The sequence below is a fragment of the Antrostomus carolinensis genome, unplaced genomic scaffold (genome assembly GCF_000700745.2).
Source record: "Antrostomus carolinensis isolate BGI_N321 unplaced genomic scaffold, ASM70074v2 scaffold1006, whole genome shotgun sequence".
NCBI lineage: Eukaryota > Metazoa > Chordata > Aves > Caprimulgiformes > Caprimulgidae > Antrostomus > Antrostomus carolinensis.
In genome coordinates, this window is record NW_010319545.1 from 28,531 (window position 1) to 51,999 (window position 23,469).

The following is a 23,469-nucleotide window of genomic DNA, read 5'->3' on the forward strand; positions in this document are numbered from 1 at the left end:
TACCTACAGGATTGACTAACCTGGCTCAGACAAGCTAGAGTTGCTACCCGTGTTGTACATATAACATAAATCACACAGGAATCAGTGAGACAGGGAATGATTCAAACCAGAGGTCAAGCTGTGATGGTATCATATTTTGTTCTCCCCTTCAACCTCTCCAGCCTTTTACAGCAGCCCTCTAAGTTCTAATACCATGATCAGCTCCACAACTAACACAGTTCAGACACCCCCCTGAATATTTTATCTAGAAAACACCTTCTATTCTTCTACCCCCTGCTTATCATCTAGGTATCAATCTGTTGCTGGAGAAGCCCTCAGTACAACCATCCAGGTAATAAGTATTTTATACATTTCTGAGACAAAAATGGTTACTGATCCACTGCAGGAGCATGATAACAGCATACTTTCTTTGCTGTGCTTGAAAGAACAGCTTTCTCATACTAATGTGCAACAGAGCAATGCCATTAAACCTTCAATGAATCTATTACTGCAGTTAATGTTGTTAAGTGTTCTAGTCTAGTCAAGTCATGCAGAAGTAAGGCAAAAGCAGAGTTTTGCCTGTCACATTGAGAATACCACACACACCTTTCTTTTAAAGGTGACTGCATTCCACAAAAACAGGCAGTACTTTGCAGAAACAGAACCAGAGCACAGGTATTGGTGGTAAATTGCAAACTTCTCTACTGGCAGAAGACCAACAGCCTGTTTAACTAAAAAGTGACTTCAAAATAACCTTCTGTGCCTAGAACTGTGAAGTAATTTATACAGTCAGTTATCCTCATATCAATATTATGTAGCAGCTGCCCTTTCCATTCTCTTCAAATCATGCATGAATCTCTCCTAGGTGACTTCTTCAACCAGCTGAGAAAATGGCTCATTTGGCAAAATGATGGAATACTTTATTTGGGGAAAAAAGGACTGATAGAGTTTTGCTGCCTCACTGATGACAAAGTACTCAGCACTGTGAGGTTGAGAAGAAAGATTCTTGCCCCAAAACAGCAAATTTCCACATAGTTGAGACACTTCTCTAGAATGTAGCAGAGCCTGGTTCAAATGTCTAAAACAATCAATTAATTTTACAGAGTTCAACAACATCCAACAGGTAACTGACAAAGAGCCAGCCAATATCCTGTTTATCTGGAACTAAACTTGGAATGTGAAATAACAAAGTTCAAGGCTTCACCATCTGCCTAACTGTAAGCAAAGATAAAAAGCACTGTCCATTTAATACTCAAGATGCTGAGCTATTCTGAAGTTGGGAGCAGATATTCAACCTGGGACATGGGATGTCCCAAAGCTCTGAATTCATTATACATCCTAACTGTTATACATCCTGCCCCTGTCACCCCAAAGGTCACTGCAGTAATTTACCTAAGCAAATTAAAACAATGTCAAAGTGTTTGTGATCTCAGACCTAGCCAAGTAGTCAAGAAAAAGCTAAGCAGTAAATAAGCCATTGCTCTAATAACTCATTCCTGTTTGGGCCACATCCAAGTCACCCTGCAGGATGCAGGAGGCTTTCTTCATTTACTAGGTCACATCCCTGGTGAATATCCTGGCAAGCACTGTCCAGAGACCCAAGCTACAGAGGAGAACAGGAACTGGATGGACTCAAACAGCTGTGCTGTGAGGCACTGTTACAGACAGTATTCTGTGTGATATGTCAGCAAAGAGAGCTATTTCCATTAGATACATTTTGTATCATTTTTCCACTAAATCAAAAGCTCAATTGTGCAACCTAAGTTTTGCCAGAAAAAAAACTGACTACCCCAAAGCAGTTTTGTGGGGGCTCAAAAATGCAAACTATGCTGGAGCTGCCAGTAATGTAACAGGAAGGGCTAAAGGGCAAAATTAACCTAGTGTCACTATCTAACACCAGTGCTCTTCTATGTGTATCTAGAAATCAGCTACAGGCTGGAACCTTGACCACATACAACAAATTTTCTAAAAGTCTCCTTTCCAACAGGATGTCTAGAAAGTGCTCTTTCCACAGCTTTATTTAAGGTGTCTAAGTCATGCTTCCAAAGAAGACAAGTGAAATGAAGTATTTTTAATAGAGATTTTCTCCAAGTTTGGAGGTGTAAACTTGTTTTCTATAGAATAATGAAAGAATGCATGATTATAACGAATACAGGATTGTGTTCTTGACTTCACCCAGGCAAGACAAGGTTAGAAATCTGTAAAACCTCCCTCTTCCCATTATCAGTTGTAAGTGGGAAAAAGCTGGTAGGTGGTCCTTGACCTACAGTGAACCAGCGCACAACAGAGGGGCTGCTCTGAACAATGTTCTGGACAAGTGTTGTCTGCAGTCATGCGTGACTGGACTCTGTGACTGATAGTCCCTTGCAGTTCATCTTTCTAAAGGAAACATAGGGGAAGAGAGCAGAGGGTAATAGACTAAGGCATTGTTTCTAACCTGTGAGCATGGTAATTACTTTGTGTGCCATAAACATTTAATAGTATATGATTTTGAAACTATAATAAGGATTTCAGGTGGTGAAAAAAACCTTCCCACAGAACACACAGATATGAAGTATTTGTATTTGGTATGAAGTGATTATATCAGGAAGTTTTTGTTTAACAAGTAGAATACCATCATTGCTTAATTCACTTCTGGAACACTTAATTAATTTAAACACTCAAACTCAAAATAATATTTTGGAGTCCCACCTGTTGGACCAATGCTATGAAATCATTTTCCACCTTTATTCAGCAAAGTTCATTTTTTTCATTTTCTCTTTTATTGTATGCTTATTTATTATTATAATGAGATCTTAATGTAAATACTTTCTGTCATTGAAAGATTCTGCCATTTACTAACACCTGGTGGTTCAGTGTTTCTCAATGGTTTGCCAAAGACTATTTTTGTAAACACATGTGCAGACCTACAGCTTTGTATAGAGCACGAAGTGTGTTTATAGCTCCATATACGAAAGGAACAGTCTGAATACACACTTCTGCTTCATCTCTCAGGACCATACCTTGTCAACCATGAGGAAGTTTTCTATTTTTTCTCCATCATCACAAGCAACATCTCCAGCTTCTCTAACAGCTTGAGGTAAAAGCTCCTTCACTTCCTGGGCTATTATTCCTGTTCACAAGATAACAGAAATTAAAGTCAGGAAACACAGTGGCATACCACTGACCATGGCTGTGTGCTTTGACTTGCCCATCCTAAAGGCTACAGGTAGGGCCAAACATGATCTAAAATTTCTCTCTGGTAGGAAAATCCAGCATGTCATTTCCACTCCACAGAAAACTAACAGAAACCTTTAGAATTCCCATTTCTCTGCAATAAGAACAAAATTGTTTGTGATCATGTACTTCATTCTCATTAAATCGCTGGAAAAATAACCTCCTATCTTTAAAAATTGAAACAGAGGCTGCAGAATTACCAGAAATACTTAATTTGGCATTTTTATATCACAAGAGAAACACGGCAAAGTGTGCCATGGTAGTATCCTATGAACTGAGGATGAAATAGCAGAGTGTTAAAAGGCACTATGGCACAATGAACAACAGTGGAAGTTAATGAAAAATGAGAACGGAACTGACTGAATACCTGTTTCATGGGTATTTTTTATTCCCATAACAGATGCAAATTCAGGCTTGTAGTCATACTCCACCAGCCTCATTTGTGTTATTCTTCTCAACTGCTCATTTGTATCGACCTAGTTGGACAAATACCAAGTTTCACACATTGAAACATTAAGAACAGTCATGGCACCTAGGACTTCACTGATAGCAATAAGCCTGACACAGCTACTTGGCCAATCTTCACATCGCAAAACATGGACAATCTTCCTGTTCCCCTTTAGCAGTGCGCTACTTGTATTTGTATTGCCAGGTACCCTTCAGTCTGACAACTCCCATTTACACAGATATCCCCAGCTTCTACAGTCAGCCTTTTCCAAAGTCCATAGGCAATGGCTCTGCAGAGCACAGTGGTACAGCTGATTTCTTTAGGCCAGCATTTCAGCACACCCGGGATAAAGAAGCTGCTTCACGTGTCAGAGCAATGATCCACACATGTGCCACGGTGCAAACAGAAATGCCCTAAATACTCCACAGCCCTCACCTCCCGGATATTCTCTTTTGCTCGGCTGTCAGACGGATGCATGACTCTGCCCATAACTTTAGCATTTCCACAGACAACCAGTGCTTCATCTGGTGCATCTGTGTTAATTCCTACTCGACCATGACAGACTATCGTCTCTGGAACATGTCCTCGCTGCCACAGTACATCACTGTCATTCTCAAACTGCCCCGGGTTAGACGCCTGGAAGAAAAAATGATGTTTAAAGATACAGTGTAGCGTAGGTGTACTATTGCTTATTCCGCTAGGAATTCAGGGAAAATGAAATGCCAAATATTTAATATTTAAATTGTATTCAAGAGCTTTTCTAACACACCAGCAGAAAAATAACAGAGTGTAGTCACTTCTAAGCGTTTCTGCTTGTACAGCATTGGACTCACTGCTTTTTCCCTTGAATTCTATTTTACTATCACCTTAAGCTAAATTATCAATGTCTGAAGCTTTCAGATTTTAACTTTGATATTATGCCACATAACCATTTTTTATTTACTAGCAAATTTCCACTGAGGCTGGAAATCAGAAAAGAAGAAACAATGCAGGGATTAAAAGGTTTGGGTTTGTTTGTTGGGTTTTTGTTTGTTTGTTTTTTTAATATGCTTTTGCCATACCAGTTTCTTTCTCTCACATGCTATTTCACAAACATTTCCCACACGTATTGAAAGCCTTTGGTAAACAGATCAGAAGTGATCTTGGCTTGCATTCACAGGTCCTGTTCTTCTAAAGCAGATGCTCCAAACCATAAACAGCACGTACTGCAGGTTTCTAGAAATAACTATTTAAAACGAATGGAAAAAAAGAAGCCCAACTGCATTACCTAAATGGTAAATTACAAATTTAGTTATAAAGCAGTTGTGGAAAGGACTCATTTTGTTCTTTGTCGACACAATACTTAGTATAGTGGAGTCTTGCTCCACAACAAAAATATTAAAACAAGGAGCAGGAGGGGGGACAGGGAGGGGTCCCACACACTCCTTTTTTCACAATCAAAACATCTGCTGGGGAGCAGTGACTACAGAGGAGGTTAGGTTTTGCAGGGCTGAGGTTTACTTTCCAGGCCCATTCTATCTCCTGCAATCATTTTGCAGCAATGTCAGACAACCACCTCAGCACAACTGAAGGAATGGAGAACTGTGATGCAGGGAGCAGAAAGGCATCCAAAATATGCCACAGGACCATAGCTTGATGTACACTTCTGGCAGCAGAACCATTGTAGGCAGCCCACATCACCTATCTCCACATGCTAGCCCTCAGTTCTGTGGATACACCAACATAGAGGATGATGGAGGAACCAGCCTTAAAATTAACCAAGCACAAAAATTAGACTTATTTTTAACATAGATCAGTCCCCATTCTTGTTCATTACAGGGCCCTGGAAAAAGAGTAGCACCAGCACAGCTGAGGAGGAGTGTGGGAACAGCAGCAAGAAGCCTGATCGGAGCAGAAACGAGTGAAGCATTGTTCATTCAGTACTGGTTCAAAATGAAATGGCCAAACTATGGCCCAGGAAATACTTGTTCCTTTGTGGGCATTTTCAAAGCAAAACACACACACACAAAACCTTACTAAATCAAAAGTCTTTTGACATTCTGAGGAGCTTAAGTCTTGCTAATGTGCCTCAAAAATAAAATTAAATAATGAGGTTTTTTTCATTTATTTCTGGTTTTGGACTGATGGAAAACACTGCTAAATGAAGTGGGCAGGAACAAATTAACTTTCTAATAGTAATTTCTCCACATCACAGCTACCAAATGAATTTTGCTTTTACTCAGCAACTGAGATACTGAAGTATAAATTACATTCAAAATCTGTTTGCTAGGTTCCAGAGACCTATGAAGTCTAAAAATAGCAGTTCCTAAAAAGGCAACCACCTGGAAAAACAAATAATTACTACTATCTAGTTAAACAAATATAACTTTCAGTGAGGGATCACAAAATAAGCATATTCATATATTCTCTAAAATCCTCTGTAATGTTTAAAATTAACTCATATTAGAAATTTCAGGTCAAGGAAACTGTCTTGCAAAGAATTTGAAAAAACAATAGAGGTGTATGATTAGAACAGGTATTTGGTTTCAATAATTAATTCTGGTGGAGTTTTTTTTTTAAACTTTGAATTTAGGCTTTAAAATTTGAGTCTGAACAAAAGTACGATCATGATAAAAAATTTGTGCTCATTTAAAGAAGCCGGGTTTTCACAAAGCTTTGCCATCTACAAGGCACGGTGCTGTGCACTTATCACTGTTTGTCACAATTAGAGCATGATCTGATGTGCCCGATAACCACTACTCAGCTGGTAGTTTTGTTACGTTATGTTTGAGTGTATAAAGGGCCAGAACACGAGTTGCTTTCTCTTGCATTGCATTTGCACAGCTTTTCCACTTTAAGGTAACCAGTGGCCGGCTCATGGTACCCTGCCACTCAAGCCCTGTCAGACATCTGGAAAATGACCTTTTTTTTTTTTCTTTTTTTTCTTTTTTTTCTTTTTTTTTTTTTTAACTTTCCATCTTTCCTGTTGACATTTTCAACACTTCAAATTACAGCCTCTTGATCCTTCTGCTTTTCTACCTTCTTTTTTCTTTGTCTGGAATACTGGCCAATTTTGCAAAATCTCATTCCCCGTACTCCTATTAAAAAATTGTCTCATGTACATTGAGGAAGCCCTCTGCGTTGAAATTTCAAAATAAATCTAACATTAAAAATGGTAGGAAAATGTACATTTCTAAATCTTACATAAAAATATAAAACTTATGAGGTAACAATAATCCCAAGGATGAGTCAAATGTGAAAATTCAACAACTTTCCCAAACTAGAGGTGATATTTGTAACACCGCTAGATGCAGAAAGAGAAATTCAGACGAAAGCAGTATTGTGGAAATTAATGGACAAAAAAGGAAAAGAATGAAATATGCAGGGATTATACAAACACAATGCTTCAGTGTCCTGAAATAAAAGAACCCACAGCAACACTCAGGATGATAAAACTTCTCAGCAGAGCAGAAAACTACTGAACTCCAAACACTGCTTTCAAAGCGCTTTCACTGCTCCTCCCAGAAAGGAGCTCTCAGCCATATTGCCCTCAAAAAACCTAACTGTACCTGCAGGAAGAGCTTTTATGGCACAAGAGGACACAAGGTTATGGTCCAGACAAAAAGGGAGCCCGGACTGAAACCATCTAAAAGCCCTGATCTTCCTTTGACAGCTTCCATGCGACAGTGCACATACTGGAGGCTTGCACCTTTGCTCCCTCCAAACCCTAATGTTAAACCAGGCTGTAATCATAAGCATAGGCAGACAATGTGCCACCAAAAATGACCCAAGCAATGGCCTACAAAAAATGATGCCAGGACTAAAAGCTGTTAACATCCCTGATCTTTCTTTCCCAGCCCAACTTATTACACTACGGCTCTTTGCCTTATTTGACTCTTAAACAAAATGCTAAGCCTGTTCCTCACCCTAAGCCAAGGACTAGAAAGACTCCATGCAAACAAGAAATAGCTCCTTGATTGGTCCACACAAAAAAGTTCACTGGACTGCAATCTTCCAGAGGTCCTCACCATCCTTTGCAGCCCCATCATATGGCACCTATGCATTTCCTATCTTTCTAAGCCCTAAACATAATCTTCACCCTAGAAATAACCATAACCCTAGAGTATGTGCCCAGCTCATATGTTAACTACCAGCTACTGGTCACACAAAATAGGGGCCAGGACTGAAAGCTTTTGGCAGCCCCCACCTTCCCTTAGCAGCCCCCTTGCAACCCAACTCATGCTGGGGCTCTGGACTTTTTCTCTCCCCTAACCCTCCTTAGCTCCTGTTACAACAGAGCTCTGGGTTTTTCCACTCTTCCAAGTCTAAATCTAACTGTAGGCTAAAGCAGAGTACCAAAAGGAAAACATATGGATCAGGGGACTGAAAAGTAATAGTCATGAGGAAGAGAGATCAATTCTTCCTTTTTCTATTTTGAAAGCTATATTACAGCCACCAAATTAAGAACTGTGACACTCTGGAAACACGCTGGAAAGGGGAAGCTGTGGGTCATAATCTACCTAGAGCTGCTTGACCTTCTTTCCTTGCATATTTCTCCTTCTCATCCTCCTTTGAAAATGAAGCATCTAGCCAATGAAAGCATTTACCAAATTCCTGGCAATTGCAGAAAATTATTTCACCTCAAAGAAAAAACAACCTGGAAAAATCGAGGTATTTTGTATTGGAATTCACTGCAACCTTTCTTTTTAAATTCTTCTATAGCTCTAATTTTAACATTTTAAAATCCCAATAATGAAAACATAACAACATACCTATACAATATGCAACTGTATTTTTTTTCCCCCCCCTCTATCTTTTCAAGTCAATGGTAATTTTTATGCCCAAGAATCATGCCCCTATAGCCTCCTGTGAATATCAAAACACTAAATACTTTTCACATGAAAGCAATATAAATCTCTACCTACCCTGACAATGATCTTTTCAGAGACATTTGCAGACAGCAGGTAGAACTGGTCCTGAGAGACAGCATACAGTCCAACTACCAGCATGAAGTATCTAATTTGAAATTGATTTAATCAAGACAATAATTAATGTCTTCTCACAGAAAAAAATAAAATGTTTTAAATACAGCTGCTATTATTGATGGATAAAAAGACAGCCAGAACATTTTTTTTAAATGTATTTATGCTACAACATGAAAGAAAAAGTATTTATTTCACTCTCAAGTAATGTGCTATTTCAATCCCCACAATCACTGAAAATGAATAAAGATTATAGTAATTTTGACAAATTTACATAATGAAGACTCAAAGATGAAGACCCTTCCTTCCTCAGAAGAAAATAATCATTATTTGTTTGTTTTTTTAAAAAATTCCTGATTTTGTCAGCCATCATTCTGGCTACGATTTCCTGAAATTATCTCGAACCACGAGGATGAGGCGTTTTCTTTTATTCCCACATAATTCTGTCACTCTACAAGAGAGGCTTTGAAGCAGATACGAAGTATCACAGAATTTTAAATAAAATCACAGATTTGCCAACACTGAGATTTTTCACAAATATCATTCTAAAGTAGATCTTCTCTTTTACACTTTACACACACAGGACAACTAGCTACAGCAATACCTCTGATCAGGATTAGGTTTCCCCTTTTTTCTCATATTATTTGCTGTTGTTTCACTGAAATGCAACCTTCCCAGTGTTACTTTAGTTATCTGGTCCCCTGGCAGATCAACTCTAAAATAGAAATGGAAACAAGATCAGGGAAATAAGCATTTGGAGATCTACCTGGCTCAAGCCAGATTTCCTCAAACTCATTAAAATAGTTCTGAGAAAAAGTGACAAATGAAAAAAAACAGAGAAACTCCAGTAAAAATGCAGCAACCCCAGTTTACAAAAATGGATTAAAATCACAGTGACTACATCAAGGAGATAAACAGGATAAGGCACTAGCAGTGGCATACTGTTCTTAGTAATAGGAGTCTTCTGTTTCTTGGTCTGTTTGTACACAGGCTTCAACATAATAAAACTGTATGTGTTCCATATGATGGGTATTTGTTGCTTGCCAAGGTTAACATTGCTTATTATTATTGGATCTGAATTTCCACATTAAAACAAATAAATTTTATTGCCTGTCCTTTTTTTCACCCACACCTATTTTTTATGTCTGGAAATATAAAATATACAACTATGTCTCAAATGCATAGTGGCACTGCTTCTGTAAGTGATAAATAATATGACTAAAGAGTTTGCATGGAGAAAACCACAGTCCACCAGTCACCCATGAAACAATTTCCACACACCCAGAATCTGTTCATCAGTATGCAAAAGGAAGAAGAATGCCATGATAGAGGCAATTTAGCAAAAAACCGAGCTCTTCTCCCAAACTCAATGTTCATTTTTGCAGATGATATATTGCAGCCTTTAACCCAACACTGGTCTGTCAAACTTGACGCTGTCTTATCTTTTTCCATTTTAAGGCTTATTTAATTATTTATAGAGAACAGAACAGCTCCACAGAAGACACTTATGCCAGAAGAACAAACATCGATTCTGCCAGTGAGTTAAGATGCAGAATGGCAGAGAGTTCCAGGGAGAAGCTGCATGTATGTTTATAGCAGGGGCACTCCCTCTTAAAAGCACTGCAAATACATCTCATGCCCACATAGAACAGGAACATTACTGACATTTTTTAAGATGGGAAATGCAATTGCCATACAGCTCTAAACACCGTAGGACAGTGTTGCTAGCTGAATATAAATATTTTGGATAGACAGACTTGACACATTCGTAAAGCTACTGAAAACTTTCCTTAACAAAGGAAGACCAGGTACACATTACTGCTGTGATTCTTTGTGCGCACCCAGAATGGAATTTGGATAAAGGTCAGAAAACTGGCTTAGAGCTACTAGGAGTTTCCAAGAAACAACCACTTCACATTTCAGACCAAACACACATTGAAATAAAACGGAATAAATTTCTCAAAATTCTTACTTAACAGGATGGAAAGTTTTTTTGCTTCGATCTGACTGAGACTGTTCGATAGCAATTGTTTGATTTGGAGCTTCCATCTATAACGAAAAAAGAATTTTCAAAAATTGCCAGAATATTAAATTTTCAAGCACATAAAATTTGAAACAGAAATTAACATGCAAATTGTGTCTGAAACAGTGAAATCTCTCTCATTTGTCATGAAACTGCAAAGAAAGTAATACGGGAATTTATTCCCAATCAACTGACACAAAACAGCTAGTCTGAAGACCCAAATCTTTCTGTGGATATAATTTGAAAGGGGTGGGGGGAAAGTCATGTATTAATTTGCAAAAGAAAAGTTGCTTTCTGAATCTAGACTGTCATTGGCTCATTCTCTTGTATTCTAACTATACAAGACAGTCCCATAAGTTATTTTAATGTAAATTTCTGTACCTTTCTGGAATGGTACCAAGCAGCACTTTGCTTCGGACAGGAACAGATGACAGTAATATTCACTAATTTCTACTGCATTAGAATGCATTAAGCAAAACTGGTAGTAACTGCCTTATAAAACAACTACATAGATTTTTTTTTATTTTTTTTTTAAATCACTGAATTTTTGTAGTAAGTAAAAAAAACCTGGTAAAATCTTTTGGAAAGATTAAAACTTCCTACTTCTGTATATGCAAGCTTGTGGACCCATATTGGCTGGGAAGAATTTGGTTCTTAAAATGAAAATGGAAAGCCTGGCAAGAAGAAATGGGAAAATTTTGTTGGTTTTCTCCATAAGAACTATTCAGCAAAAATAGATTTGATACTTTTTCTTTGCTTCGTGAATTGTTTATTTCAACACATCTTTTTGACCAATAGGTAGACTGGCCACCTCCACACCAACTGACAGTGCTGCACTGCCCACAGAGAGAACAAAATTTCAGCCAAGGAGAGGAAAGCCAGTGAAACCATAGAAAACGGGCAAATATGACATCTTTCAGCATATATCAGCACAAGCATCCGTAAAACATCAATTTTGGCAAAATAATTCCATAGAGGTATCACTAGTAACTTAAAAGAGTTCTCTTTTGTCAGTTCTTGGTCAAAAATGACTGAGGAAAGAGTTCATTTCCATTACTTACCTTATTCTATGGATAATAACATACTAACTTATTAAAAGTAAAAATCATAAAGAGGATAAATACTTGCCTTTATTCCAAAAGCTTTCAAGTAAAACTTTTCTATTGATTTCCCCCCCAGATGAGTTTTGACATATTTTGGATGTCCAGTGATTCTAATATGGACTGTGATTTGGAAATGATTCTTCTTCTGGCACACAAAGGCATCATCTGTTGCTGAAAAATTAAACCCTTTATCTGTGACAATGTGATATCCTATAGAGGGTCTACAAAAGAAAGAAGAAAGAATAGCAACTTTAAGTACAGGTATATTTGAGTGACATCTCAGGTTCTTGGGTTTTATGTGGTCTGAAAATCCATCTGATTTTTACTGACAAAATGGGCATGGAAATACATCTTTACAATCACCAGTTCTAGAAGTATTTTCTTCTTAGCCTCTTAGAGGTGTAAAAATGAAAATGTATATAAAATGTACGCTAATTCTAGTCTGACACATCAAATGTTTGGAAACCAGAGGTGGAGAAGAGGTGGTAACAGGAATTGGAAGCCACTTCCATTTAGAGTGACAACTTACACCTGCTGGAGATTTCTTGGCCCATCCAGCAACCAAGTAATAGAAAGTTGTAGACACTGAGCTGTCTGCTCTCTTGTCATGTCAATATCTTAGGAGAAGGGTTGTGTGGGACACAGTAAGATGTGTACTGCACCTGCCATGCTGTGCACAGACAGGGAACGTCAGTGTCCAGCAATGACACTGATAAACTCCAAACTCCCATGAGAGCTTTTAGCAGGTTGTGCTAGAGGAAGATTAAAATTTACTATGCTATTTAATCCTTCTGGAGACAGTGACAAATTGTTTAAACCAATCCTGGGGAACTGAGCAGATGCTGTGCAAGGGGTTTGGTTAAAAGGAATCATTGAATAAATACTAGAATGGAGAAAAATAGGGATGTAAAGTAAACTTGGAATGACCTTTCTCGGATCATGTGGCCAAAAAAAAAATAATTATTTATATTTCAGATTTATACAAGAAAACTCTGAATCTCTGACTAAACAGTTGCACATCATACATATATGTTTATAGTTATTAAGACTTAGGCTATATGGACCCAGAATTAATACAGGTATCCTTTTTTTTTCCCCATTTTTCTTTAAAATTTTAGGCCATTAGAGTAACTACTCAGTAACTACTTGCCCCAATGTGCTTCACAAAATAAACAAAAATTAACAGGTATTTTAAGTTAAACTCATTTTTATTTTGCCCCTAAATCCCTAAAGGGAAATCAGAAAATCTGGCATGAATTTCAACCAGTGTTTAAAGTTCTTTTTATCTGATACATCTGCAGGTTCATATTCCATCATGCCTGATATACCTCTTTCTCCAGTCTTATTTTCAGTAAGAACAAGGACTGCCAAATGTATCATTTATTCCTACTAAACTACAATATGAGCAAAAAAACCCCCAAGAAGTCACTTGTTCCAAATGCAAACAGCAGTGCTTACAGTTTTTCATAATTAGAGTTAAATAAGCTGTTCCACTGAGAAGTTTGATAGGGTTGCCATGTTAGAGCTTGACAGCATTTTTCCAAAGCTGCATTCTGTCCATCACTGTCATAGTCCTGCACTTCAGCAGCAGAGTCATTAACAGATGCTGTAGAGAGATAGTAAAAATTCAGTTATTACTTTTGTGACTAGCCAAAAATCCTGCATAAACATTTTTATAAATACATTTACATATATATACACATACATATAAAGCACAAATATATTGCCTATATATTTAAATCTGATTGTCCTTTGCAGTTATTCCAAAAGATGGTGTTACATTGCCTTGCTGTAGAAAATAAATTTTTCAGCTTTCCTAATTTGCAAAATATTACACAAGTAGCACTTCCTATTTTTCTTCTCTCCAAAAGGATGGATTTCTCTCTCTAAAGAGAGAGACTCTAAAGGAGTTTCCTTTAGAGAAAGAAAAGAAAAAAAAAAAGGCGGAAAGATAAGCATTTTACTGTAAAATTTTATTGTAAATCTGCAACACTGCAAGAAGTAATTAAGCAAAATAATTACATATGCATGTTTCCCATTCTCTCTACTACAGGTTTAAACTGAATGTACCCCAACTCACTGCAACAGGTACTTCATACCAGAGCAGGAAGCACATTTAGTTTTCCAATAGCAAGTGCATTCACCACTACATCTGTTTGACTGGTTGGTTAATGCTTTCTGACTATACATTATAGCATTCTGAGATACCTAGGGCCAACCATAATTCTCTCAGATATTATAAAGTTTATGAAAATAGAGGACTGTGTGATAAAAGAGACAGATAAATGGAGTGCAGTAAGGACAGGAGAAAATCTGTCATTGAGCATATAAGCTAAGATCTGTCCACAGCCAGTGGCAGCACAGTCAGAGGGAGCCTACAGAATCATTTCAGGCCTAAGCTTCATTTACAATTCCCTACGCCTAACACACAGCAAAGTGAAATTAAAAAAATAAAAAACAAAAAAACCCCCAACCAAACCCCCACAGTAAAGAAATTCACACCTCATTTCTAAACAATCCCCAGGCCATTTTTACCAATAGCTCTGCTCTTTTTTCCAGTAGTACATGGGTCAGTGAGATTTTATTAATAGCGACTCCCAAGGAAAGCATATTTCAAAGCTGTGTCTTGAAGTATTAAGAACAGCAATAGCAATTGTAGATACAGAAGCATGTGATCATCTTCTCTTTCCAGCAGTGGTAGACTTAGAGAACTAGTCACAATCAAGAATCACTGATCAAATAAAAGATACCAAAGGATAAGTAACCTACTAAATCCAGACGCTACTCATTAAAAGTATTCTAAAAGATGGATTTAATGCTTAAAAATAACTTACTCCAAAGAAATAACAAGCAACTCTCAGATTTTCTGCTAACAGACAAGGGTGAAATTCCTCAGATAAACTGTTCATTACAAACTGTTCATTCACAGAGAGCCTCACGCTTCACAGAAGCTGATCCATTTCTGTACATGCCTGATAAGCTTTTTTGTATCAATCGGTATAAGCTCAGCATTTTTATCTTGACAGAACAACGAACCAAATTAATTTGGGGAAGGAGTGAGGTAGAGCACACAGCTTTTACCAAGCCTGAGCATGGATACATTTTGTAGGAGAAATATGGAGTTGAGATGATAAAGGGAAACTGCAATCTCATCCACCACTGTTTGCTCACCCACCACATTAATTCCCTGTTAAGCTGCCCCAAGATGGTTTTTTTGCCCAGTCAATTTAGTGCCAAGCAAAGTCAGCAGAGTATGGTATCATCTCTGTACTGCAGGCTCACACTTAGAGAAGGGCAGAATATTTTGTCCAGAGAATCCTCAGGAAAAATGAACCTCTAACACTTCTCTCTTCGCCAGATATAAACAGGCCCTGGTTTTCAAAAACACTGGAAAGGTAAATTCCTTTTCCCTATAGTACGGATTGTTAATACTGCCACCTTTTCAGAGCCAGCAAGAGCTCTGTTCTTAAAATATTTAATGGTCTATGGTATGAAACAATAAATTTCATCTTCACACAGTTGCTTACCTTGTCTGCAGTCCTGAACTGGAGAATCAGTGGCATCTCCCAGTAATTGTGAGAGCTTCCTTTTTTTGCCTGATGCTTCAGAAATACTTTTTTAAAAGTACACGTTACATTACTCATTTATAAGTATAAATGCAGATATTACAGAATCATAACCAAAGAACACCCAGGTATCTCATTCTAACTGCATTTGCACCCAAATTCTGATTTGTCAGGGGAGGGGATTGCTGTTGGTTTTTTAAAACTGAATTATGCAATTTTGCCTTCCAAAACACAAATTAGTTTATTTTTTTGTATTAATAGAGAAGTTGATCTCTTAAAAAAATTTAGACAGTGCATATGCGGCACAGTTGTCTTGTCTCCTGACATGTGCATTAAAATCACAGCTTTATCTTAAATAATTGTACTCCACCAAGCATGAACTCACTTTCTTTCTTATACAGAAAACACCAGTAGCAGTTAAACTAATGTGTTAATGAAAAAATATCAATGGGTAACTGATGGGTAAGAGTCTTCCCCTTTCACAGAAAATGAGATTTCAAAAATGCTTATTTGTCCAAAGGGAAAAAAACCTTATTCCTAAATTCTGATATTTTAAAATGTAAGCTAGAATATCCTGACAGATAGTCATTCCTTCTGGATGGGGAAAAAAACAAGCCAAATTCCAGGTCTCAGTCAGGCCCAGCCAGGTACTCAAACTAAGGTTTCTCCACAAGCAGAAGAAAAGCCCACCCATCACATTAAATTGTTATTCTTTTCCTGTGTTTGTTCCAAAGTTACCTTCCTTTGGTCAGGAAGTATTTTCTACCTTAGGTTCCAATAACCAAAGTATTCCCTAAAAAAATGATATTACTTTGATTAACTGGCACCTTCTACTGGAAAACAAACAACACAAATAGCTCCACTGAGAAACCAGGGCCCAGCTTCCTTCCCTCATATCACTTGTAACACATCTCTGAGCTCTAGACAGGAGACAGAGCATCTGCAAGCCCAGGACTAACACTGATGATGAATTCACATTTCTCTCCCCATAACCAGTGAGGTCCCCCTCTGGCATGCATCAGTCAATTCACTCCTACTAGGGATCATGGTTGGGTGCTTGCACCAGCCAGTGTATTTTAAATAATTAAATATCCACAGCACGCTGGTGGGTGAATATGGCAGGTGGTATACGAATACTGTTTCACTTGCTTACATAGATATGACTTTTTTTTTTTTTTTTTTAAATCTCATGCTACTTGTCAGAACATTTACAAGATGGTTATGGACAAAACCCTACAACAGATATTGCAAAACACCTTAATATTTTTATAATCCAGTTATGAAGCACGTGTTGATTCCTTCTTAGCCTTCTAACGTTTTAAAAATTGAAATCCATTCCTATTTCAAATCTGAACTTCAATCAAGGTGTTTAAAGAACCCTTAACCACAAGTGTCTCAAAAACGTCTAAACACTGCCATCCTGTGGAAAACCCTACACCCATGGGGATTTTACACCAGTCTTAAACCATGGGGTTTTTACCAGCTCTACTTTTTTTTTTTTTTTTTGTATCTGTCTCATCCTTTGCATAAAAGCTTCATCATTTACCCAGAAATCTGAGATGCATTTGGCTGAAAGTATGAATAATTAAAACCCAAACAGCTCAAGGATGTAGAATGATTCCAAGGAGTCACAGCATTTTCTGTCTTCAGACAGCAGCCTTGGGGGATGGCGCAGGGATGCCCACTGGCACTGGGGTCAGAGTAAGTCTCCATGAACCTGCAGGGAAGCTTGCTGGATCCCACAGCAGATGGGCATGGGAGCTGAGGCTGCAGCCCACTGGGCCACACAGTGTCGTACCATGGGGCTGTAAAAAGTAAACAGATGTGAAAGTAAGAAGAGGAGCTGAAGACCTTTCTACGAGCTTGGGAGAGGATAAATTCATGTGACCTACTCTGGAGCTGTGGCGGAGAGCATGGTTCTGATCCAGAGTCTGGTGGGGAGTCTGGTAACTGGCTTTGCCTAGGGATGAAAAAGAGATTTTAATTTCTACTGGGAGTAAACATAGCAGATGACCACAAAGCAACACTGAAAGCAGCTAGCGGGGGAGCAGCAGGCTACTGACAAGGGTTTTCAGGAAGCATTGCTTACTATGGTTGCTGTCCCTTCTCACAGAAGCAATGATGCTTGCACTTCATCAGACCATCTCCTATCACCCTCCACCTCTCCCTCGTGCAGGGAGGCCCCATTCATACCAGCTCATGCCCAAACCCCTCCTCCACAATCCGCTGACTTCAGTCCTCCTTCCTTCCTGTGAACTGTTCTTCAGCTACCTCTGGGCACACCAGTGACTGAATACACAGAGCTCACAAGGGCTTTAACCCATTCTCTCTAGACTACATGTTAAAGATCTGTAGTGTCTTCATCCACTAGCTGATTTCTAAAGACCTCAGTTTGGCTAAAGCTCCCTGAGTCTCTACCAGATGCTAGCAGGTCCCATTCTAGCACCTTGCTCACCATGAGAGGCAGCCCGGGTGTGGAGAGATGTGGGACCTGCCACACAGCTTGGAAGCACATCTGCCCAGGTTGAAACAAGAGCTTTTACAAGCTCCCCAAAAAGATCCAGAAGCTTAACGTGGTGGTTTTTAACGTGGGGTTTTCATGAGTGAGGAGCCATCTTCCCTCTGCTCCGTCCTACACAATCTTCCAGTTCCATTTGGAAGCACATAGTGCAGGCCCAATAATTAATTTATTCTATGTTTAAATCACAAATGAATTGAAAATAAAGAGAACTAACAGGCCCATCCCAACAGCCTCCTCAAAGAAAAGCTTCAAAAACAAAACAAAGCAAAAAGACCCCGCTCATTCCTCACAGAAGACAAGCCATTCAGCCGTGTTTTAACCCAAACACATTGATGACTATTTATAGCACCTGAGTTTATCACCGGAGAGAGTCTCGACGCATCGCTGAAGCCTGAAGAACCAACAACTCGTACGGGTGCAGCGAGCAGGCCCCGGGCGGTGGGGGTCGCAGGGCTTGCAGCAGGGAGGCGGCCATGAGGCGCCCGCAGCCACCCCACGCCCCAGCCAGCGCCACGGTGGAGAGCGGCCGGGGTATCCCGGATGTTTCTCTAAGTGTTTAATTGTTTTATGTTCCCTTTTTCTTAATACATGAATCAGTGATTGAAAGTTTGTGTCCACTAGTAACATTAAGTAAATTATTAAATTAAACATTAAATAATTTAATATTAAGTAAGAATTCCTTGCATCTAGGCTCTCTTGCCCATGCCAAAGGGTTCTCACAAAGCGCAGGTCCGTGCAGCGGCCCCAGTAGTACCGTCATCCAGCAGCTTCCACAGCACCTGCCACAAAGCACCTGCTGAGGAAGGCTGCACCATGCCAGAGCTGGGCTGCTCTCCTCTGGGTAGAGCTATGGAAGCAAGAGGCTCATGTCCCAGCCCACATCCTACACATTGGAAAGCAGGGCCGCCTCCACAGCAGCTCGGGGTCGTTGGCAACGAGCACTGCACAGGAGGAACAGCCTCTGCACCCTGGAGTGAGGCAAGGGCCCAGCATGGTACCTCCACACCCTCAGTGGGAGCAGCGCAGGAGCGGGTGCAGAGGCACAGAGACTATGAGACGGAAAGGCAGTTATGCTCTGACAGTCATTATAAGAGCCAGGGACTAGAGGCATGACAGAAGAATCCTGGCCAGGAACCGAGAAATTGCAAGTGATCCACAGCCACCTCCTTGCCAAAGCCCATAGCCAAGCAGGAAGGATTTATGTTTTAACACCCCTGCTTGGAAAGGTCATAGTGGAAACCCAAACAGCTTAAGTGTGCTCTGTGATTTTTAATGTTCGCTATTTTTTGTTACTGAAACAGGTAAATCTCTGAAAACATGACCTCTCATGAGCTCTTTCTAAAGAACTAAAGGCACACTGCTCTCTCTCTGTACAAGAACATGACAACCTATATTTTACTCTGCAGCTTTCTCCTGATTTTCAGGCAGGAAGCGGATGTTTCCTTGTGTGCAGCTGACCCTATGAGCTTTGCTCTCAACTTGTGTCTCCAACAGCTCAGCCTGAGGTTTAAAGAAGGTTCTTGATTATTTACTCTTTGGTACCTATGCTTGATTATATTGTATTATATCTCCCTGCGATACTCTGTTTTGCTTTTACACTTACCGTATTTCTCCTATCAGACAGTATGTAAAGGATTACTCCCTTCAGAGTGAGACCTGGAGCTACACTATAGTTCAAGCTAAGCCAGGTCTTCCATGAGTAGGGCACAGCAACAAGCAGATGTTCTTACACTATGTAGCAAAATCACTTAATTCCTTCTGCACTGAAAATAAGAGCATCTTAAGTCAACAGCAGACCTCTACAGAGATGCTACGCTTCTGTTTGATGTCAGCTGAGGGCATAGGGCTGTCACATCTCCTGTTTTATTTCAAGTTTTTCAGTCCTTCTTGACTGTGCCTTTAAAGCAGCTTAAGGGAGAGAAAATCCTATGCCATGTCACTGCCATTTAAAGGAACTACAGAGCATTCCTCTAATACATTAGGAATAGATGGAAGTTCAAGAAATGGACTCTTGACCCTTTCCTTTCAGGTGTGAATTGTAGGCTCAAACACTGCTCTGAAGCACTACCTGAAAGACAAGTGCTTAAGATGCATGTTAGGCTAAAAATGCTAGAGCAGAGGGAGGATGACAGACATCTAGTGAGGCACACCTCCTTTACTAAGTCCCAGTGTTCTGGCAGAAGTTGAATAAAACAAAATTGCTTAAAGGGACACCATCATATTCAGAAAACACGTGTTCCCACATACACAGCAAGTATTTTCAAGCATCAGTGGAAAATTTCCACCACCTGATTTTTGTTCTACTATTTCTACTTTGGGTTTTGTATTTCTGAGTTTGTATGGCATGATAAATTCCAAATGTGCCTTGTAAAATTTAAAAAGATACATCCATAGGAGTCCAAAACTTCCCTTCTACAAAATTGGATCACGTTCCTGGTTTCAGATGCTGCCTTTGGTACTCAATTTCTGTTTTAAGTTAAAGTATTTCAGTAAAATATAAAGACAAACACTTTACAGGACAAAGAAATTATTCATAAAGTACAGAGGCAGTAGGGATATGTCTCCAAGTTAGAACTTTACTGAAATTGGCATCGTGCTATTTAAGGAAAAAAATATTCTGTAGTTTAAATGATTCTGTATTACAGACACAGTATATCAATCAAATACCTGCTTAGGAAAAGAAAGGCAACCCTTTTTGCTCCTTTTACCACCCAAGAGTAAGCTATGACTCTAGGAAAAATGAGAAAATCAAATTGTGCTTCATGTGTGGTATAAGAGGAGAATAAACTGATGGTCTCTCTGATGCAAGACAATCTCACTGGACACTTCCAGATGCACCCAAGACCTTGGTGGTAACAGCATCCTTTTCATTGCATATTCTGCATTTAGTATTGCACATGCCATTATGCTGATCTGCATTTTATATTTTTATATATATAGAGAGAGAGGCTTTTAATATTTTTCTCCTTTAACATGTTTTGGTAAATTCCTGTATGAGATTATGAGATTTTATTCTGTTTATGCACAAATAGTCTGCAACACAGACAAATGCTTCATAATTTTACTTTTAGAGATGTAATGATTCAGTAAATGTTCTTCTTAATCCCATAATTAATGAAGTATATACTGTAGTATCATTGTAAAATCCTGTTGAGCCTCCAAACCCATAGTAGCTTTACAGATTGTTTCCTTGCATATAAATACTTAGTAGCACTGACACTATAATATCTAACATACCTAACTGCATAATAGCATATCTATACATTTATATTTCTGCTATGTTTTGTGTGTAAAAGCAAAAGAATAACATTTTAAAGTTGTCGTATAGGAGTTCAATAATCTGTTTAACCTGATACATGGGCCGATGCCAATTGTATGAGGCTCAGCAAGGTCAACAAGGCCAAGTGCCAGGTCATGCACTTGGGTCACAACAACCCCATGCAGCGCTACAGGCTTGGGGAGGAGTGGCTGGAAAGCTGCCTGGCAGAAAAGGACCTGGGGGTGTTGGTTGACAGCCGGATGAACATGAGCCAGCAGTGTGCACAGATGGCCAAGAAGGCCAACAGCATCCTGGCCTGTATCAGAAATAGCGTGGCCAGCAGGACCAGGGAAGTCATCCTTCCCCTGCACTCAGCTTTGGTGAGGCTGCACCTCGAGTACTGTGTTCAGTTTGGGGCCCATCACTACAAGGAGGACATTGAGATGCTGGACTGTGTCCAGAGAAGGGCAACAAAGCTGGTGAAGGGGCTGGAGAACAAGACTCATGAGGAGCAGCTGAGGAAACTGAAATTGTTTAGTCTGGAGAAGAGGAGGCTGGGGGGGAGACCTTATTGCTGTCTACAACTACCTGAAAGGAGGGTGTAGTGAGGTAGATGTTGGTCTCCCAAATAATAAGTGATAGAAGAAGGAGGAACGGCCTTAAGTTGTGCCAAGGGAGGTTTAGGTTGGATATTAGGGAAAAAATCTTCACTGAAAGGGTTGTCAAGTATTGGAACAGGCTGCCCAGGGAAGCAGTGGAGTCCACATCCCTGGAAGTATTTAAAGGCCGTGTAGATGTGGTACTTGGGGACGTGGTTTAGTGGTGAACTTGGTAATGATAGGTTTATGGTTGGGCTGGATGATCATAATTATCTTTTCCAACCTTTTCCAATGGTCTTTTCCAAACTAACTATTCTATATTTAGTTACTCTACAAATAAAGGTTATGTACATTTATATACAGCAACCTCTTCATTCTTCTTTACTTTTAAGGCGCGGGCAGAGAGAGAAACAATTAATTCTTCATTATTTAAAGCAGGTATGAGGCTATTTAGCCCACTGTAAGTAAATAAGTGTGCTGCTGAGTGTGTCCGGAATTAAAAATCCCATGTTCAATTATTTTTAAAACATCCCCTTTTGCTCTGTTTCTTGGCAAGTGCAAGTGTCAGCCCATTAATAGTATTTTGCATTGAACAACAGTCACCTGAGTTATCTAGAAGAAAGATTTGGGTTTGGAGTCTTTGATAGATCTGTGCTGCCTAGCTTTCCACCCTTGACCATGACTTTTTGCATTATGTATCCTTTGTATCTCTTAGTCTCAGAAGAGACTAATGGACAATTTCTCTGTTCTGAATGAAGTATTAGGATAAAAACAGTAGCACTTCTTTCCTCACTCAAACTGCAAGGTTTACATTATTATCTCAATTTATGATACATTATATCACTTATTCTGTACATAAACACTAAACTAGCACTTACAGGAATGCTAAAATAATAGCTTTGCATTAATGCCACAATTATCATGACAGTTGCAAATTATCACAGGCTTCATTATAATTTATTCTTTTGGAACTGTAAGACAACCATATTTCCATTGCTGTAATTCATTTTTTCAAGTCATCTTATACAGCTTCAAGTAAGTAACAATATCAAGAGAGCCACAATCCCCTTGAAACTCAGATTTCAGGTCTGACTCTTGCATTCAGAATATATCATGGCACTAATGAAAACAAATTAAGAGATGTTGCTAAGGAGGGGGAGCACCTGTTGCTGTAATACTTACAAAGTTCCAAACTCTACATCACTACTGATGAATTCTTCCAACATACTTGTATCCACCATGGGATTCTCCAAGGCTCCATGGACGTCTTGCCCTAAAATTAAAGATGTCAAAAAGAGAAATTATGAGTGAAATTTGGAAGAAATTTTCAGTACTTCAGACTAAGTAACACTGCCCACTCTCCTACACAAAGGAAAACCAAATCCATCCTGTCTTTTGTGTAACAGGTGGGTTATGCTTCTGGTTTTAGTCACTTTGGGAGAAATGATGGGAAGTGTAGAGTAGAAGAGGCCATGCAGAGGAAGATGAAGATGGCAACAGCAGCACTAGCACCAGCTCATGCATGGCATTGAGGCATCACTGAATTACTACAGCAAGAGGATGGAGTGCACCAGTCTGCAACAGGAAAAAAAAAAAAAAAAGTGTTTTGAAGATAACTTCATGCTCTTTCATAAGAAAGAAAAAAATAAAGCTTTAGAAATGTTACAGGGCTTGGCGACTTCCTTTTATTCTCCCTGAAAAAAAAACCGCCCATGAACATGTTAAATGTATTAATGAATAGAAAGGTTCAGTACTTTGTCCTTTGTTGCTTAGTAACTGAAGGCTATAAACAGA

At 39.1% G+C, this 23,469-nt stretch overlaps 1 protein-coding gene across 1 annotated transcript in view; it reads right to left on the reverse strand.

The window, feature by feature from the left end:
- Window positions 1-23,469, reverse strand: part of MYRFL (myelin regulatory factor like) — a 46,436-nt gene that overhangs the window by 16,604 nt on the left and 6,363 nt on the right. The window contains exons 2-13 of the mRNA XM_029085259.1: window positions 22,858-22,948; window positions 17,189-17,256; window positions 16,843-17,101; window positions 15,258-15,343; window positions 13,189-13,336; window positions 11,756-11,951; window positions 10,577-10,653; window positions 9,209-9,319; window positions 8,548-8,638; window positions 4,079-4,279; window positions 3,563-3,671; window positions 2,982-3,091 (exon numbers count right to left, since the gene is read on the reverse strand). Of these exons, the coding sequence (XP_028941092.1) occupies window positions 2,982-3,091; window positions 3,563-3,671; window positions 4,079-4,279; window positions 8,548-8,638; window positions 9,209-9,319; window positions 10,577-10,653; window positions 11,756-11,951; window positions 13,189-13,336; window positions 15,258-15,343; window positions 16,843-17,101; window positions 17,189-17,256; window positions 22,858-22,948 (1,547 nt within the window). The remainder of the gene's footprint in view (window positions 1-2,981; window positions 3,092-3,562; window positions 3,672-4,078; window positions 4,280-8,547; window positions 8,639-9,208; window positions 9,320-10,576; window positions 10,654-11,755; window positions 11,952-13,188; window positions 13,337-15,257; window positions 15,344-16,842; window positions 17,102-17,188; window positions 17,257-22,857; window positions 22,949-23,469) is intronic.